The sequence below is a fragment of the Coenobita brevimanus genome, chromosome 47, assembly GCF_032717465.1.
Source record: "Coenobita brevimanus isolate Jiangsu-jjx chromosome 47, ASM3271746v2, whole genome shotgun sequence".
NCBI classification, from domain to species: domain Eukaryota; kingdom Metazoa; phylum Arthropoda; class Malacostraca; order Decapoda; family Coenobitidae; genus Coenobita; species Coenobita brevimanus.
The window spans coordinates 25,627,723-25,648,797 of NC_137000.1; the positions used below are offsets into that span (position 1 = coordinate 25,627,723).

General features: G+C 41.5%; 1 protein-coding gene across 2 annotated transcripts in view; it reads left to right on the forward strand.

Annotated features, from left to right (window-relative positions):
• The window catches only part of Sumo (Small ubiquitin like modifier), a 33,105-nt gene extending 12,260 nt beyond the window's left edge, over window positions 1–20,845 (forward strand). The window contains exons 2-3 of one of the 2 annotated variants that reach the window (XM_080271815.1): window positions 14,815–14,940; window positions 20,100–20,845. In XM_080271815.1, coding sequence (XP_080127941.1) covers window positions 14,815–14,940; window positions 20,100–20,255 — 282 coding nt within the window. In that variant the 3' untranslated portion in view covers window positions 20,256–20,845. The remainder of the gene's footprint in view (window positions 1–14,814; window positions 14,941–20,099) is intronic. The other variant, XM_080271816.1, reaches the window with a different exon arrangement.
• The last annotated feature ends 230 nt before the right edge of the window (window positions 20,846–21,075 follow it).

Genomic DNA, 21,075 nt, shown 5'->3' on the forward strand with positions numbered 1-21,075 from the left:
GCATTACAGTATCAGTGGTTCATGGGCTATGCAGTTACTGGTAAATGTCATTTTCTGGAAGGCATCAAGAATGAATGAATTTCAAGAATTAGCGAGGGAGCTTGGAACGTAACCTCGCTATTTTGGTAGGGGTGGTTACTGTACTGTATGATACTGTGCAATATTGTAATCAATGCAGTACTATACCTGAATCTGAAAAAAATATAGAAATCAGTGAACATACAGAAGTGTAATGAAACATTAGGCCTACAAGTCACAGATAACACTTCCTGGACTGCTGAGATGATTCCGGACATCTGCCGAACAATCAATGATTTTCGTAATTGGGACTATTTCTCAAAACTGCCGAAATGTCGGATTACCAAATAATCAGCTGTCGAATAATAGGACTTTTACTGTATATATATATATATATATATATATATATATATAGGTATAAAATATAAGCTGTATATATACATTTATATAATATATATATATATATATATATATATATATATATATATATGTATATATATACCTGTATATATATACATACAGATACATGTATATATATGAGGGCCTCACTTCCACAATGTTTTGAGCACTGCCGAAAAAAATAAAGAGAAAATCGCAGTCAAAGTTTTTCATTTGTTGCTCCGGGACTAATGAACCTACCACACTTGGTTTGGTTTTATTTAATAGCCTTTGCCTTTAGAATTTTTTTGATGATAAAATAATCACTTGGTTTGTAATAACGCCACCTATGAGGAGAAAGCAACCCCCCCCCCTTAGATTATTTCTGTTTTTTTCTTTTAACTTACTTGGCACATTTTTAATTATTCTCACTACAAAATGTGCTCATTTATCATGAAGTAATGATAATTAAACCACTGAGTGTTCAAAATCATTGTGTCATACAAATAACTGATCAGTACCAGTGTTAGTGGACGATAACGGTAATGTTTATGTATAATAAGTAACCCCTCCAATATCCAACATAATAGTCCAAGTAACATCCGGGACTTGGTCTTGTCCGAGACTTGGGCAAAATGCCCCTGAACAGGTACTTATAGACCCCAACTGAACCTAACTTCGAAATCCAACTAAATAACTCCCTACTGGACATGCACAGCAGCTATTTAAGACCCTGCTCAAACAGTTAAGGGACTTATAATTTTTTGACCGCACATTCTGTTCCTCCTTGTGCTGCACTTAATCCTTTGCACTGTGAATTATAATTTTTAACACTGCACATTCTGGTGTTTACACTTGCGCTGCACTTAAAGTATGCCAGTGTTGCACTCTGCACTTAATCCTTTGAACGTTGCATTCTGATTTCTTAACACTACATTCTGTTGTTAACATTGCACAATACTGTAAATTCCCATGTGATCTAGGTAGGCAGGAAGTGGGGAGGATGCAGGGGTGCTCTAGCGGACGTGGCCGTAACTACATGCCAAAACACAGCTGTTTGTCACCGCATGGCAAATTTAAAGAGTAGGGATGAACACATATCAGCTTTTTTTTTTTTTTTTTTTTTTTTTTTTTTTTTTTTTTAAATGGGTTCTGGCCATTTTTGGTGTTCCGGATCATTTTGGATGTTCACCCAGATGGCCTTTTGTCTGGATATCTTAGGGAATATCAGAGACTTGGACTAATGGACCCAAGCCCAGAATGTCTGGGACTTGGGGTGACCGGGTCTTGGTCGTCCAGGTCTTAAGAGGGGTTACTGTACCACCATATTGCGATAATGGAGTGTTGCAACTGAAGCTGGCAAATATTGGTAATTTTCTAAGCTGATAATGGGTAAATTAGTTACATGATACTGAGAGAGAAGTATGTGGTAGCCATAGGGGTATTTGCCTTCTTAGTGTGACTGGAAAAATATATGGTAGAATACTCATTGATAGGGTTAGGCATATAACAGAGTAGCTATGTGGAGAAGAACAAGGGGGATTTAGGAAGGGAAAAGGGTGTGTAGATCAGATATTTGTTCTAAGAGTTCCCCTGTACAACGGAAAAGAGGAAAAAGAAGTGTGTGGTAATCATAGGGGCATTTGCCTTCTTAGTGTAATAGGAACAGTACAAGTGCTCGTGGGCCCTTCGGGCCCCTCGCACTTGCTCCTGCGGAGGGCTCTCGCATTTATGTGCTGTTCTAGTGTAACGTTGTCACATGGATTTTTTGCAGCTAACCAATTGATCGTGTTATTTGCAGCTTCGGTAATGGAACCCAGTTTATTTTAGTTCTACCTCTGGGCTAAAAATTCTATGGAGATCCTATGCTGGGCTTCAGGAGCAGCATTTTTTGGTCAAAATGTGATTGCTTATTAAATATAGTAAAAGTTTTTCAATCGTGATGGGACCAAGTTTTTTCACATCAGCTAATTTTTTGTGATTTCTGTGCCAATTTTGGTGCAATTTGAATGTGTAGTTTCGGCTGCCCAAAATACACACACACACCCCTACTGCTATAGTATATTAGGTATAATGGGATACTTATTGACAGGGTTAGGGAAATAACAAAGGAATTAGTTGGAGAAGAGCAGGGAGGTTTTAGGAAGGGAAGAGGTTGTGTTATCAGATATTCATTCTTAGATCCTTAGTGGAAAAGTTTCTAGAGAAGGGAAAAAAGTTATATGCAGCCTTCATGGATTTGGAGAAAGCATATGACAGGGTGGATAGACAAAGATTGTGGAAAGTAAAAAGAATATATGGAGTAGATGGGAAGTTGTTGAATGCCGTGAAGAGTATGTATGAGGGTGCCAAGGCTGCAGTGCGTGTGGATGGTGAACTGAGTGAATTTTTCTATTTGAAGTTTTGATTGAAACAAGGATGTATCATGCCTCCATGGTTGTTCAGTTTATATATGGATGGGGTTATGTAGAAGATACAAGGTAGGGCAGTGGATGTTGAAGTGGCCCTAGTGAGAGAGGGCAGTGTTTGGAAACTCCCTGTACTGTTGTTTGCAGATGATACTGTGTTGTTAAGTGAAGACGAAGGGGAGCTGCAAGGCTTGGTGGATGAGTTTGGGAGAGTGTGTAAGAAATGGAATCTAAAGGTGAATGTAGGGAAGAGTAAAGTTATGGTCTTTGAGAGAAGTGAAGTTAGTGAATGTACAATGAGATTGGATGAGGAGGAAATGGAGAATGTGAGTGCATTTAAGTACTTGGGTAGTGTGATGAATAATGATGGAAGTTTAGAGGGTGAAGTGCTTGAAAGGGTGCAGCAGGGAAGAAAGGTTGCTGGCTCCTTGAAAGCAGTTATATGAAACGGAAATGAGCATGGAAGTGAAAAAGCTACTACACGACAGTATTGTTATATCAACTCTAACATATGGAAGTGAAGCTTGGACGTTGTTGGAGGGACAGAAGTCAAGAGTGAGAACAGTGGAATTGAGTTATTTGAGAGGAGCATGTGGAGTCACATGGAGAGACAGGCTGACAAATAAGGAAGTGAAGGAGTGGTGTGGCGTGGATGTGGATGTGATAAGAAGCGTTAGGAGAAACACATTGAGGTGGTTTGGCCATGTGGAGAGGATGGAGAGTGAGAGACTGATGAGGAGAATGTATGTGAGTGAGGTGAATGGAGGGAGAAGGAGGGGGAGGTCGAGGATGAGATGGAGGGATGGAGTGAAGAGGTATATGAGGCAGGGGAATGTGAGCTGGGAGCAGGGCAGTGAAATGGCAGGGGACAGGTCAACGTGGAGGCGATTTGTTTGTGGCCACCTCTTATGGGATTAAGGCGTCTGGCAATAGATAGATAGGTAAATGTTTGCTGGAAAAGTATCTATAGAAGGGAAAGAAAGTGTATGCTGCCTTCATGGACTTGGAGAAAGCTTGTGACAGAATATATAGGCAAGCTATGTGGAAGGTATTAGGAATATATGGAGTGGAGGGCAAATTGTTGAGTGCTGTGAGGAGTATGTACGAAGGAGCTAGGGCTACGGTGCGGGTGGATGGTAAGCTGAGTGAGTTCTTTGATCTAAATATGGGACTGAAACAGGGATGTGTGATGTCTCCATGGGTGTTCAATGCATACATGGGTGGGGTTGTAAAGGCGGTGCAAGGTAGGGCAGTGGATGTGGGAGTGGCTCTAAGGAATGAAGGTGAGATGTGGAAGAATGCAGTGTTGCTGTTTGGTGATGATACAGTATTGTTGAATGAAGATGAATGGGAGTTGCAAGGTTTGATGAATGAATTTGGGACAGTGTGTAGGAAGAGGAATCTGAAAGTTAGTGTAAACAAGCGTAAAGTTATGGTGTTTGAGAGGAATGAAGTCACAGAATGCACAGTGAGGTTGAATGGTGAGGATATGGAGAATGTGAGTGCATTCAAGTACTTGGGTAGTGTGATGATGAGTAAGGATGGAACTTTTGGGGATGAAGTGCTTGAAAGGGTTCAACAGGGAAGGAAAATGGTTGGTTCACTGAAATCAGTGATGAGAAATAGAGAGGTGAGTTTGGAAGTTAAGAAGTCACTGCATGATAGTATTGTGATCCCTACCCTGACGTATGGAAGCGAGGCATGGACCTTGTTAGAGGGGAACAAGTCAAGAGTGAGAGCAGTGGAAATGAGTTTCTTGAGAGGAGCATGTGAAGTGACATGGAGGGACAGGTTGACGAATGAAGATGTGAAGGAACATTGTGGGGCGGGTGTGGATGTGGATGTGAAAATTAGGAGAAATACACTGAGGTAGTCTGGAGATGTGGAGAGAATGGAGAATGAAAGACTGACTAAGAGGGTGTATGTAGGTGAAGTGGAGGGAGGGAAAGGGAGGGGAAGACCGAGGATGAGGTGGAGGGATGGAGTTGAGAGGTATACGAAAGAGGGTGGAGTGAGTTGGGGGGAGGGCAGTCAAATGGTGGGTGACAGAGCGACTTGGAGGCGTTTTGTCTGCGGCCACCCTTTGCAGGATTAGGGCGTTGGGCTATAGATAGATAGATAGATAGATAGATACTGAGAGTAAAAGAAAAGTTGTTCCATACAAAAAAAAAAAGGTTAAAGTTACCACTAACAGGACAGTGGATGGTAGAGGTGGTAGCTGTCACTAACATCTGCCATTATTAGTAATACGCTCTGCTTTGAAGAAAATAATTCGAAATTACTCCGTCACACTGGCTCCAGGAGAAAATTTGGCGGGACTGGAGATGGGAGCGTGTAAACATTGATCGGTGTCTGCTAACATGTGGTAGAGCGATCCTGATTGGTGTTTATTCCTGGAGACACACTGACATTGGCTACCCGCCTCTACGTGGTATGCTGGGCACGTTCTCATTGGACAGTCGTTCCCATTGGCTCACGCGGAGGGTGTGTTCAACCTCTTGCTCGTTTATTTGCTGAGCAGGAATTTTAAAGGGACAGAGAGAGTCTTACAGCTGTATGGAAATAACCCAGGCTTGTGCTTCCTACTTCAGATGAGTGAGATAGAAAATCTGTCTAGATAATATTGGATATTTGACGACATTCCTTGTCAGCATTTGCTCAGATCTACTTGTGGGAAGATAGTGCTGCAATTGAGGTGGCCACCAGTACATAATGCTTCCACAAGCCCTGGGACTGGTGCTTACAACATTATGGAACTGAGGCCCTCATATATACAGTGTATATATATGTATATACACTCAATCCTTGTAAATCGCGTGTTTATAAATCACGGCTAAGTGGCTGTCAGACTGCTGTCACCCTTAAATCGCTGTTAAGTCACGAAAATCGCGGACCTAGGCACCCAAGTGGGCCTTTTCCGAGGAGAATCGTAAACCGCGGCATTCAATTTGAAAATCGCGACCCAACAGCCAATCATCACCCGTCCCTGGTGGCAAGTGTGCATACTAATGCCGCCACATTGTTGTTCTTCCCGCCAGTCCGCACACTACAGACCATCGCCGTGGAGTACAAGAGCTACCTGCCTTCTTTTGTGCACCTTCCCCCCCGCCTCCTACCTTCCATGGCCCCTCCTGAACCCCCGATGAAGTGCTCTAAGCAGTATGGCATCAAGAAGCAGCCGCCGTTGTTGTACAGTCAACGTTTGGAGCTCATTTGTCGTGTTGAGAAGGGAGCACCCCCACCTCATGCTGAGAGGTTCTAAGTTCTTCCCAACACCACCCCACTCCATTCACTTAAGCAATATCATCATAGGATTAAGGTGAGATCCCTTAACATTGCTTATTTCTATTAAATACATGCACTGAATACAGTATTCCTAAATTTGTATGTCTGTGTTTGATGATGCCTAGATAGGTGTAGGTAGGGTGCTGTGGGGGGGTGGTTGGCCAAAGTCCAGACCCAAATTCATTTTTCACATAAGAGTTATTATTTATAAACCACGGAATTTGTAAATCGTGGCAGTGGTCCAGACCCAAATTGCCGCGATTTACAAGGATTGAGTGTACAGGGTATGTATATACAGTATACAGTCAACCCTTGGCTATCACGAGTAATTGGTACCCTAGGCGACCTGCCATAGCCAAAATCGCGATAGCCATACTTAAGAACTAATGGGAAAAATTCTAATTGGTTCCCCGACCTCCAACTTTACCCCAACCTTACCCTATTTTCACATCTCCTTCACTAAAATACCTGGGATTACAAACCAATGCTGCAAATTAACAACAGTACAGTACATAAAGGTTATAAATAAAACAGAATTAACTGTAATAAGCCATTTTACTTAACATTTTTGGAGAGGATGAGGGGCTTGGGTGGGTTGAAGGGGTTCCGAGGCTGGGGTGGAGTATTACTGGCCACCCCTCCGACGTTCTATCTCGTCTAGGAATTGATCAGCTTCATCAGGAGTCTGGAAGGGACCCTCAAAACCTTCAAAGTCGTCAGCTCCATTATCAGAATCCACCTGAGGCTCACGGGATGGTCCTGGCTGTGGGTTGGGCTGAGCCTCGTTGCGACGGCGTAGGAAGTCTGTTATCTGGCGTTGTTGTAGGTTGTTGATATGGGCATGGTATTGTTGGTGGTAACCTTCCAGTGCCTTCATAATCGCCGAAGAATTTGCCTCACTGTTGGCGCTAACATCTTGCTCGATGAGATGACATAGCCTTACACCCAAGTCGATGATTTCCTTTATGTTGGCTATGCTGAGTCCCCCACGACTCCCAGCATCACCACCGATGTTCTCCTCACCACTCTCACTCCTGTCCTCCTCTGCCACATTCTCCTCCTCTAGGATGTCGGCTGCAGTAACAGGGGGTGGCTGAATCATGTCACGAATGTCGTCCTCCGTTGTGTCAGCAAAGCCAGTCCCAGGAATTTGCCGTGCCTCTTCCACTGCTGCCTGAATCTCCGCCTGCACAGACTGTGGCTCACCTGCCACATTCCCACGTCGGTCCTCAGGTAGCCCCTCCAAAATATTTCGCCAAGCGTGATGAATTGTTTTCTGTGTCACATCATCGCAGCATTGCACCATTAAGTCCACAGCTTGCTTAATATTGTACTTTTTCCAGTAAAGAAACACTTTTCTGTCATGTTCACTATCACCTTGCACTTCGTCATCATCATCATCACTGTTCACTAGGTGCTGGATGAGCTGGGCGTCCTTGGTAGCTTCCCTCATTATCCTGAATTGCCGTCGCGAGTAGGCAGACTTGACCACAGATATTACCTCCTGGTCCAGGGGCTGAATCAATGATGTCGTGTTGGGTGGCAAGAATTCAACTCTGACGTTAGGGTCTGAATCCCTCAGTAGAGGTGAATGTCCTGGGGCATTATCCAGCAGCAACAGAATGTTGAAGCGGATGTTGTTTTGGGCGCAGTGCTTCTTGACCTGGGGAATGAACGCCTCCTTCATCCAATCTTGCGACAGCTTTGCCGACATGTACCCCTTCTTTGAAGACATCCAGTGCACATTCAGGTTGCTCATATCCTGTCGCTTGTAGGCCCGTGGACGTTTAGCACAATGAATAACTTTTGGTTTAAGGCGGCATGTTCCTGACGCATTCATTGCAAACAAGAGGGTGAACCGTGCCTTCATCGCCTTCCTTCCTCGTACGTGGGCAGAGTTGGCTGTGATGAATGTCCGCCTGGGCATAGTTTTCCAAAAGAAGTTCATCTCATCCATGTTGAATATTTGGTCAGGTGTATATTGGCCCTCCTCAATCACGTGCTTTAAAAAGTCGGGATACTCCTTAGCCGCTGCCATGTCCGCACTTGCTGCCTCACCACTGATTTTCTTGTTCTTGATCCGTTGCCGTTTCATAAATTGATCCACCCATCCCTTGGAGGCCACAAACAGTGGTGGTTGTGCAATAGCCAGCTTCCTTGCAACCCCAACATATATCTCCCTGGCTGTGTCCATGACCTCACGCGTCTCCACCGCCTGGTTCCTCCATGCCTGCCGATCAAGATACCTGGCCAGCAACTGTTCTGTCTTAAGGAGCACCTGATTACGACTCTGCAAGGCGTTGCTGGCTCCCTCTGACGATGCCAATTCCATGTGCTTCCTTATGTGCTCTCGTTTCTGGTAGATTCCTCGGACCGTGGACTCGTTGATACCAAATTTCTTCCCCACGCTGCACTTGCTCTCACCACCGTCGATCAGCCGCACAATTTCCAGTTTCTGAGCATAAGGCAGGTTCTTCCTCTTCCTCACTTGCCGTCCTGGGTTAGCCGCGTTACGTTCACCAATGGTAGGAGGGTTGGATGGGATATTGGTGGCCATTGTGGTTGAACAATAGGTCTTCACGGCTATAGCTGCTGTCGACTGGTAACGCTGACTCTCTCTGAACCTTGGCGGGAAGGATGGGTAGCTGTAACCATGTCTTGGGCCAATCAGCACTCGGGTAGCCTGTGACGTCGCGCCAATCACGGCGCGAGTATACGCATGGGCGGAGCCCGCGCGATTTGAATGTTTCTGGCCGACCATCATCCGCGATAGCAGTATTTGAGGTTGTGATAAAGGTAATCGTGTTGCATTTCACCTGTCCGTGATAGCCATGAAACGCGATAGCAAAACCCGTGGTAGCCAAGGGTTGACTGTATACTGTATATATATATATATATATATATATATATATATGTATACTGTATATATATATATATATATATATATATATACTATCTGTCTATCTATCTATCTATTGCCAGACGCCTCAGTCCCGTTTGGGGTGGCCACAAACAAATCGCCTCCAAGTCGCCCTGTCCCCCGCCATTTCACTGCCCTGCTCCCAACTCACACCCCCCTCTCTCAAATACCTCTCCACCCCATACCTCCATCTCATCCTCGGCCTCCCCCTCCCTCTTCCCCCTCCACTTCACTCACATACACTCTCTTCGTCAGTCTTTCACCCTCCATCCTCTCCACATGGCCAATCCATATATATCGGACTTTTTCCGATATATATATATATATATATATATATATATATATATATGTATATATATATATATATATATATATATATATATATATGTATATATGTATATCTATCTATCTATCTATTGCCAGACGCCTCAATCCCGTTTGGGGTGGCCACAAACAAATCGCCTCCAAGTCGCCCTCTCCCCCGCCATTTCACTGCCCTGGTCCCAACTCACACACCCCTCTTTCATATACCTATCCACCCCATCCCTCCATCTCATCCTCGACCTCCCCCTCCCGCTTCCCCCCTCCACCTCACTCACCTACACTCTCTTCGTCAGTTTTTCACCCTCCATCCTCTCCACGTGGCCAAACCACCTCAGTGTGTTCCTCATAACGCTTCCTATCACATCGACATCCACACCACAATGCTTCTTTATATCCTCATTCGTCAGCCTGTCTCTCCATGTGACTCCACAGGCTCCTCGTAAATAACTCATTTCCACTGCTCTCACTCTTGACTTGTGTCCTTCCAACAACGTCCAAGCTTCACTTCCGTACGTTAGAGTTGGTATCACATTACTGTCATGTAGTAACTTTTTCACTTGCATGCTCACTTCCCTGTTTCTTATCACTGCTTTCAAAGAACCAGCAACCTTTCTTCCCTTCTGTACCCTTTCAAGCACTTCACCCTCCAAACCTTCATCCTTACTCATCACACTACCCAAGTACTTAAACGTACTCACATTTTCCAATTCCTCACCATCCAACCTCGCTGTACATTCACTGACTTCACCTCTCTCAAAGACCATCACTTTAACCTTCCGTACATTCACCTTTAGATTCCGTTTCTTACACACTCTCCCAAACTCATCCACCAAGCTTTGCAGCTCCCCTTCGTCTTCACTCAACAACACAGTATCATCTGCAAACAACAGTACAGGGAGTTTCCAAACACTACCCTCTCTCACCAGGGCCACTCCAACATCCACTACCCTACCTTGTACCTCTTTTATTACCCCATCCATGTACAGATTGAACAACCATGGAGACATGACACATCGCTGTTTCAACCCAACTTTCAAAGAGAAAAAATTCACTTAGTTCACCATCCACACGCACTGCAGCCTTCGCACCATCGTACATACTCTTCACAGCATTCAACAACTTCCCATCTACTCCATATATTCTTAACACTTTCCACAATCCTTGTCTATCCACCCTGTCATATGCTTTCTCCAAATCCATGAAAAGTTAAATTTGATAATGAAAATTGAGGAGTTTGGTAATGTGGCCGAGCCCAGATCTGGTAACCCTGTCCCCAGTTACTGCCTAACCTTCGTCAAGGGAAGACGTTCATCGCAATGGATGCCGCACGTGCTCATTTTTGTGAAGAAACAGTGAATAAACTGCAATACCTCGTCACTAGACCACATGGGAATTTACAGCGTTGTGCAGTGTTAAGAAATTAGTGTTTAGAGTGCAAACGATTAAGTGTGGGGTGCAAAGTGGCAGTTAAAATTGGCAGTTGAAACTGGCATGGTGCAATTAAGAACAGAATGTGCAGTGTTAAACAATTATAACTCACAGTGCAAAGAATTAAGTGTAGCATGACACTGGATTACTGTACTTGCTTCAAGAGCATTTTCACAACAACCAGAGCCCTAGAGGAGGTGGCCAGAGACATGCTGTAAGTAGCTTGTACACTGCTAAGTATTTTCCATACTTCTAATTCCTCATGCTCTGGTTCCTTTTCATTTATTTCATGCTTTATGTCCATTATTGATGTGAATAGGGCCTTAAATAGGTTTAAATAAGTGCTATGCATGTCCGGTAGGGAGTTATTTAGGTGGCTTTCAAAGTAAGGCTGGGGTAGGGTCATAAGTACCAGTCTAGCAGGCAGAGGCCCACTTACCAGACGGGACCACTTTCCGGACGTGCCTTTGGCTCTGTTACATTGGCTAGTGGAGAGATCACTGTATATATTTATGCGAGGAAATAGAAGCCAAAGGCTAGGAGCTCCCAAAACAGTTCCTTTCAAGAAAAAAAAAACAAAAAACAAAAGGGAGCCAAATTCAAGATTAGTTCATTTTGAGATGCCTGGACACACTGCGTTTGAAAGACTGGAGAGCATAGAAAGTAGGAAATACAGACAGAGGGAGACAGTTCTAGAGTTGACCAGTTGCATAAATGAAAGACTGCGAGTAACAGTCAACACTTGCATTAGAAAGTTGGACAGAAAAGGGATGAGAGTTTGTTGCTAGACGGGTGCTACGCGCCCATCGTAGAGGTGGAGGGATGCACACAGACAGTTCAGAGGAGCAGTGACCATTGAAGAAGCGATAGAAAAGAGATAAAGATGCAACAATGTGACGAAGAGACAGAGGTTGAAGGGAGCCAGTAAGAGGAGGAGAGAGAATGAGACAAAAAGCCTTTGACTCCACCCTGTTGAGAAGAGCTGTATGTGGGGAGCCTCACCACACGTGAGAGTTGTACTCTACACAGGGGCAAATAAAACCCAGGTATAAAGTCAACAGCTATGCAGGGGTAAAGAAGGTACGGAGTCGGCTTAGCACACCCAATCTCTTGGAAACAGATTTTACAAGAGATGTAATATGATCTTTCCAAGATAAATCCCGAGTAAATGAAACCCCAAGCATGTTCAAGGATCAGGCAGGACTGAGCTGGATATTGTTAAACATTAATGGGTACTCCTGTGGAAGATTTTGTCGGGTTGATAGGTGTAAAAACTGAGTCTTTGACGGATGAAAAACAAGATTATTTTTACCCCAGTCAAAGATATGAGCCAAGTCAGACATTAGGTGTGCCATAGCCTTATCTCTTGTTTGTTTGAGTAACTGCTGAGATGAACGTTGCAGGAACCGAATGGAAAGGTGAAGGGTGTAATCATCAGCATACGAGTGGATAGGGTGAGATGTACAGCTTAGAAGATCATTGATGAATAAAAGGAAGAGAGTTGGTGATAGGACAGAGCCCTGAGGAACACCACTGTTGATATATGTACAGTGGATTCTCGAATTTCTATGGGCATGGGTACCTAAGAATCACCGCGAAATTCAAATAATTGAATTTTAAACTGAACTTCTTATGGGAAAAATTAGTTTGGGTTCAGGGCCTCTGAACCTAACTACTTAAAATCTTGATTTTTTGCCCACACCCCCACTAAAGTTTATGAACTATAATTGTGGTTAAGTAACTGTAGTTCTGCATTGTATTGCCATACTGTCAGCAAGTGTATACTTGGTGTATTTCTGCCCTTCCCTGTATTACCATTTCTCCTTTGGCTGTGAAGATTTAGAGGTGCCAGGCTGCTCTTGTCCATTACCACTGCTATCCGAAGAACCACTTGCGTGCCATCTTGAAACAGGTAAGTTGCGATGAAAATACAAAGAAAATACATACAACTAAATTGCAGTGAAATGCATGTCCACACGTGGAAGGTACAGGCTGAAAGTGTGGCACTAGGCAGTAGAGGGCTGGCTGCTGGCAGGACAGTCGCAAGATGGCCGCCAACAACAGAACATCACCTTGCACATGACTTGTTGTTGTTGGTGCCTACTCCCATCCAGGAGCTCTTGTCCTTAAACAACATGGCTTTTTTTTTTGTTTTTCTTCAGTCTATTATTCATTTCTATGTTGCTCCTTATATTCATAATTACTGTACTTCTCTTCGTTTCAGTATTCTGCCTACTGTATTTGCTACCACCTGTAATTCATTTTGTTTTAGTATTTGTATTATTGATTCTTTTCCTTTAATTTCTCTTGTTATATCTTCGAGTTATTAAAGTATTGATTAATTATTAATTCTGTTAGTAAAATTATTGTATGACGGGGAATAGTCCAGGGTGCGAATTGTCCTGACGGGAAATTGTCCATGTTTTGACGGAGATATTATCTGACGGCACATTGACTTGACAGTGAATTGTCTCGGAATCTTATCATCGTGTGTGCCACATATGAATAAATGATGTTGATTTTCATTCTCTTCTTGACACATGTCACACACGATATTAGGCTCATACTTCTTCTTATAATTTTCCTTCACTTCTAGCATTTTGGTTCGCATCAAAAATATTATCTTTGCTTGTTTTGGTTGGAGTCTGGCCCTGAGAGCACATGTCACATACGATATTAGGTTAGGTTCATACTTTTTCGTATAATTTTTCTTCACTTCTAGCATTTTGGTTCACATCAAAAATATTATCTTTGCTTGTTTCGGTTGGAGTCTGGCCCTGAGAGCATCGAAATACGTGACTTTGCATTGAAAAGTGAGGTAGGCAGACCACTCCAAAATGCATTGAAATTTGATTAATTGAATTCTAAACTGTTGAAATTCGAGAATCCACTATATATATATATATATATATATATATATATATATATATATATATGTATATATTTATATACCGGTATATACACACACACACACACACACACACACACACACACACAAAAGTGAGTGAAGTTGACACCTGTATACATGTGTCATGCCAGCAGTATCATCAGCCATATTAAGGGCCATTCAGGCCACCAGACTTCCATTTGGTCTGCTCACATCCAGTCCAGTTCAGGCACATCAGCTCAGGTCTCATTTGGACCAAGTAGGTCTGTTCAGGACTAGTCCAATTGTTTTGGTTCCATCAAAGTTCATCACATCCACTCTTGGCCAGTCAGGTCAGTTCAGGGCTAGTCAAAGCCATTTAGGTCCAGTCAGGTTTGTCAGTGTCACTGCAGACCTAATCAGGCCTTTCATATCCATTTAGACCCTGTCATGTCATTTCACATCAGTTTAGGGTCACTTACCTTACATATTCCATGATAATATTGCATTTACAGTAACTCAGTTACCCATAATTCAAAAACAGAATCCTCCTTCCACTCCAGTGGTACAGTCCCTCTCATCCAGACACTTTTGGCATATTTCCCAGAATTATTTCATCTCACTCTCTCCAGTGCATAGTATCATCTCGGCATAAACCTCCACAACACCTGGTGCCCTCCATTTTTCAACCTCTTCACAGTGTTTTTGACCTTTGCCATGGTCAGATTTTAGGCACCACATTTCTTTCTTTGTGTACCACTGAATCGAGTCTCATTTAACATTACTGTAGTCTCATCGTTCAGATTCATCAGTTCTTCAAAAAAAAAAAAATGAAAATCTCAATCTGCTCCATAAATTTCTCCTTCCTCCCTCCTCTTTTTTCCTCCTATTCCTCCTATTTCAAAATGTTCCATACTTGTCCCTGCCCCTTTTTTTTTTTTCTTTCTTTTCTCCAAAATAGGCTATTTTTCAGAAGTCATGTTCATTATAATGATCTTCCAGATCCATCATTTAAGTTGTATCCTTTCTTTACTCACCTCTAAACATCTTTAAATTTTCACCACTGGTACTACAACTTTTACTAGTAGCTTGTGTTTGACTGTTTTCTTATAACTATAATGTTGTGCACAGTGTAAAGTACTGTACTGGTCTGAAATGGGTTACTTATCATGTTTTGTGTTTTTCAGAAGGAGGAGAAGCCATCAGAACATATTAACCTCAAAGTTGTCGGGCAAGATGGTCAGGTTGTGCACTTTAAGATTAAGAAGCACACATCCCTCAAAAAGCTTATCAATGCTTATTGCGAGAGATCAGTAAGTGGTTCATTTTTATAGAGTATGCTGTTAAATGCAGTACTATGATAGTGTTATGTGGTACTATTTTCTAAGCCCAGCAAACTACTTTTATGTATGTATATATATATATATATATATATATATATATATATATATATATATATATGAGGCGTCTAGAGCCACAGGGGCATCCCCGCCAATATACTGGTTTTGAGTTAGGTAGGGGAGACAACAGGCTTAACCCTCTTCTCAGTGACAGCACTGGTTGCCATACAAGATTCGGCCTTCTGGACAGTGGTAGAGGGGCTTAAAGTCACGTGGGTTTGTCCATGATGCCAGGCGAACAAATCAGAGCAGGCAGGCATCTAAGCCACACGACCCTAACCAATCAGCATTCTCGCTCTCTGCCACTTCCCCAGAGCAGCCAATCAGCAAACGTGTGGCTCGCCCGGTGTGCCGGTGAGGCTTCCCTCCCGTGTTCACTAAGGTGTATAATTATTATGTATTGGATTTTTACCCCATTTATCGTGGATTATTGGTGACAAGATGATCTGTTGTTATTGGGGTTGAATGGGGGATGACAAGATGAGTTCATCACATAGTTACAGTGAGGAGGCGGTGCCTATAACCTCTCGTAAGTGTCAGAAGTGTGTGGAGAAGTGGAAAAAGGTAGAAAGGAAGAGGAAAAGAGAGTGGTGAGGGGAGACAGCGGGAGGGGGCGTGGCACTGAGGAGGCAGAGTTGGATGTCGATCTCCTAGATGACGACCCCACCATTTAACCTCCCACTACCCCTTCTCAATTTACTTAAGCACTACACTACTTTTTTTTTCTAGTGTTATTATTTCAATCTATTATGGTAGAGGAAAATTAATAACTGCATTGATTTCAGGTTTAGCTGTCAGAAACGTGAAATTACAGTAATAATTATTCATTCATTAATATTAAGTGAACTGGAATCTTCAGTTAATAAAGTTTTGTACATTAATACATTTGTTGATGTTTTTTCTGCTATGTTTTTAAATCCCTACAATATGTTATTATGCCCACTTATAAATTGGGGGTTTGGTTTACTGCCTATTTTGTGGTTACGGTTATTATTGTTTTGTTTTTTTGGCTTTACATGTAGAGCATAGGCGCTGATGATCATTTTGATGTATAAAAGGTTTGTTTATTGCCTTCTGGTTATGACGTTGCCATAAACACAACTTTAAAGCGTCATAACTCAAAGTACATTTTGGTGCCGATGCCCCTTTGGTTCTAGACGCCTCATAAATATATATATATATATATATATATATATATATATATATATATATGTATATGTATATATATATATATATATATATATATATATATATATATATATGTATATATACATATGTATGTATATATACATATATATATATATACATATATATGTATATATACATATATATATACATATATATGTATATATATATATATATATATATATATATATATATATATATATATATATATATGTATATATATATATATATATATATATATATATATATATATATATATATATATATATATATACATATATATATATACATATATATGTATATATACATATATATATATATACATATATATATATATATACATATATATATATATATATATACATATATATATATATATATATATATATATATATATATATATATATATATATATATATATATATCTATTGCCAGACGCCTCAATCCCGTTTGAGGTGGCCACAAACAAATCGCCTCCAAGTCGCCCTGTCCCCCACCATTTCACAGCCCAGCTCCCAACTCACACCCCCCTCTCTCATATACCTCTCCACCGCATCCCTCCACCTCATCCTCGGCCTCCCTCTCCCTCTTCCCCCCTCCACCTCACTCACATATACTCTCTTCGTCAGTCTTTCACCCTCCATCCTCTCCACATGGCCAAACCACCTCGTTGTGTTCCTCATAACGCTTCCTATCACATCCACACCACAACGCTCCTTTATATCCTCATTCATCAGCCTGTCTCTCCATGTGACTCCACAGGCTCCTCTTAAATAACTCATTTCCACTGCTCCCACTCTTGACTTGTGTCCTTCCAACAACGTCCAAGCTTCACTTCCATACGTTAGAGTTGGTATCACAATACTGTCATGTAGTAACTTTTTCACTTCCGTGCTCACTTCCCTGTTTCTTATCACTGCTTTCAAAGAACCAGCAACCTTTCTTCCCTGCTGTTCCCTTTCAAGCACTTCACCCTCCAAACCTCCATCCCTACTCATCACACTGCCCAAGTACTTAAACGTACTCACATTTTCCAATTCCTCACCATCCAACCTCGCTGTACATTCACTGACTTCACCTCTCTCAAAGACCATCACTTTACTCTTCCCTACGTTCACCTTTAGATTCCGTTTCTTACACACTCTCCCTAACTCATCCACCAAGCCTTGCAACTCCCCTTCGTCTTCACTCAACAACACAGTATCATCTGCAAACAACAGTACAGGGAGTTTCCAAACTACATACGAGGTGCTACCCAAAAGTGCCAGTAATTTGAATATTGTGGGAAAATAAGTTACCTTACCTCCTAGTTCTCACTTTTACCTTCTAAGTTTACCCCTTGGGCACATAAACAGTGCCCACGAGTCCATGCATCCCTGGAAGGCTTCAGGCGTGATGGTCTTGAGCACCTCTTGTGATTCTGTCTGGATCTCCTCAGTTGAGTCAAATCGATGCCCCTTTAGTCGTAATTTCAGCATGGGAAACTGGAAAAAATCACATGGGGCAAGGTCAGGCGAATAGAATGGATGGGGTATGACTACCGTGTTAGTGGAAACCAGGAACTTCCAGATAACTATTGATGTGTGGGCAGGGATGTTGTCATGATGCAGGACCCAGTCCTTGTTCTTCCACTGTTCTGGAGGTTTGCGGCGATGTTCTCCCTCAGACGCTGCAAAACTTCACAGTAAAACTTAACACTGACAGACTGACCAGACAGGATGAATTCCTTGTGAACAATCCCTAGGATATTGAAGAAAACGATCAACATTGGCTTGACATTGCTGCGCCATTGGTCTGCCATTGCAAAACTGCCAGACCACCCACACACCACGTTACAATAGTAAACATAGCTCAACAACACACCTGCTCACAAACACAGTTGGGGCCACACTGATGCACAAGGGGTGCTGCTGACTCCTCCTAGTGGCAAAAGGCAAAACTGAAAACAGTTGGCTCCCTCCCTTTGTTCAAATTACTGGAACTTTTGGGTAGCACCTCGTATATATACTGTATATATATATATATATATATATATATATATATATATATATATATATATATATATATATGTAACTTAAATTTCAACACAGCTTCTCAGAGGTAGCTGCATATTTATCACAGCACTAAATAAATCAGTTACAACATTGCTCACAGTGTACAAGTAGTTATAATGCTCATACTAAATTTAAATTTATAGTACTGCACATAGCCACCAATGCTGCAGTACAGTTCAAGTATGCAGTTCATTCACTGGCAACACATTGCTGTTTGCCAGATCTTACAACATTATCATTATCATTAGTGACTGACAACTGGAAACAGATGATGAGAATGCAGGTTCCTTGTGCTGTATCTACGAAGTAAATAGTTTGTTTTATCTTCTATGACATTTGAAGAAGATCCCATCAACCAGTGTATCTTTACCATAATGTGATTACATTTAGCATTATAAGTACCGTACTCTCAGTTTGCTACATTTTTCCCTAACCTCATCTCCCATGCCTTGTCATCCCTCACCCAGCCAAACACAGGCACGTGGCCTCCCCTATCCCCTCCTTTCCTCACAAATGAATGATTGTTTCAAATCATGTTCATACGTATTGATTTGAAGTTCAAATTTCAGGGAGAGAGAGGATTGACATAGCTAAGTGTTAAACATGGAAGTGGAGCCAGTTACAGCCATACTTTGAGAGACTTCTTATTGGCAGTTTTTGGTAGAAAGTAGTTGTACTTATACTATTTTATCATACTTGTTGTATGTTATTCCTTGGAAATTGTATTTTATCATACGTATTGTATGTTATTCCTTGGAAATTGTAGCCCATCATTGGTACAGTGCACTTGAAATCAGCAGGTACAATTGTACAAAAAAGTATCGTTACTCAGAGGTCCGATAGATACCTAACGAACACTACGATGGTTGCTGTTTCCAAAGGGTTGATACATTCATATTGACTCATTTATTACCTCAAACACAGGAAATGCCTCTTGTATCCCATGCATAACCAACATTGTTGGATATGCATGGGTACCAACAGTTTCCTAGCCCCCTGCCTGTTTTTCCTAAACCATCGTCGATTTTCATATTGTTTAACACAACTTTGTAATAATACTTTTTTGTACAGTTGTACATTACAGTAAGGCAAAGCAGCAGCTCACATAGAAGAAGTATTTATCATTCGCCTTCAGGATAGGATGTCATTAAAATTTGAACAGCATAATTACATGGCCTGACCTCTGGTGGCTGAAGGTTTGTAAAATGTTTTTCATTTGCTGTTTGCATCCTTTATTGCATTTGAAGTGATGGTTGTTATTCACTCACTGTTATTGAAAAGGGCACAAGTCTGAATACTAAAGGAGTAAAAGTACAGTGGACTAACTGACAGTCAGCAAAACCACTCTGTAATTAACAAAGATACCCTTAGAAGCCCTCCTAGTCATGCCAATTAATGCTAACTTGATATAGTCTGATGAACTTGACACATTAAAATGTAAGTGAGGAGGTTCAGAACTCCAGCATAGCTATACTAGACTGATGAAGCAATATAGAGACAGGCATACAGCTTAAACTTATGTATGGTTTGCAGTACTTGAGAATTTATAGTATTCTTACTTTTGAGGATGTTACTTTACAGTGCTGTGCTTCATAACAAATTCATATCACTTAATGCAATGGTTTAAGTCTGATTATTGTTTTACATATTGTTTTGTTATATATTATTGAATAGAGAGGCTGCCAGAGATTGAGCAGCATGGAGAGCTGTTATTAGGTGACCAAGGCTGATGTGTGCAAGCTTGTTGGAGTCTTTAAATTATATGAATTGCTGAAGCAGTTACCCATACCTTGTATATAATTATTAGTAACAACCCAAACTTGATATTCACAGAAACTTGTCCAGACTACAGTAAGATTTCGATTTGATGGACAACCAATATCAGAAAATGATACGCCACAAGGATTGGAAATGGAAGATGGGGATACAATTGAAGTGTTCCAGCAGCAAACTGGTGGTTGTCTACGTTGCCCCAGCATGATATTGTGACCCTTCTGTTGATGCTGAGTGTCCTCACCTTGATCCTCTGCCTCCAGCCTCACCTGGGTCTGTCCGATGGAGAAGTATCCACTTGTATTTTTCAGAATGATGACGCTCAAGTTGTTTTTGTGTCACATATTTGATGGACCTTAGACATTGTATTTTCTTTTTATTCTTTAGTAAGAGGAATATAGTTCTCTCAAGTAGTGTTCATGACTTTACAAATTACATTACACCATACCTTTTCATGCTCACAAAGCAAAATTTGTGTAATCTTTTTGTATTACAGATATATAAGGTATATCTTGGTTTTGCTGATTCACAAGTAGAAAGGACCGTAAATTCCCCACTTAACTTATGGTCATTATAGTTGCTATTAATATACAGATTTAAATTCCATATATAATATTTACGTTACAGGTCACCAGAGTTACGTGTAAATGCCATCACCAAGTTGTATCATAGTCGTTGCTTTTTGGATCTGGTAATGCAGTAAATCTTTATAATGAACCACCATTTACTGAATTGCAGCTTTAGCAAACTCTTTGAGCCAACCGGATAACAATCATAAACCAAGTAAGCTTCAGTGTACTGTTTTGTATATGGCAAATGTGGCTGACCAACTGCTTTAAGCTGCAGTTTAGGTCTGCCTAGCTTGGTCTAAACACTTTCACTGCTGCTTACCTGGTCAGTTATTGTACTGTACTCTAATTATCAACAACTTTTCAGTCATTTGTAGCATCCGGTTTATGTATTTGTAGTGTATAGTATTAAGTTGTACAGTACTGTAATGGATAAAAAAAATTAGGGTAGGTATATGCAATAGACC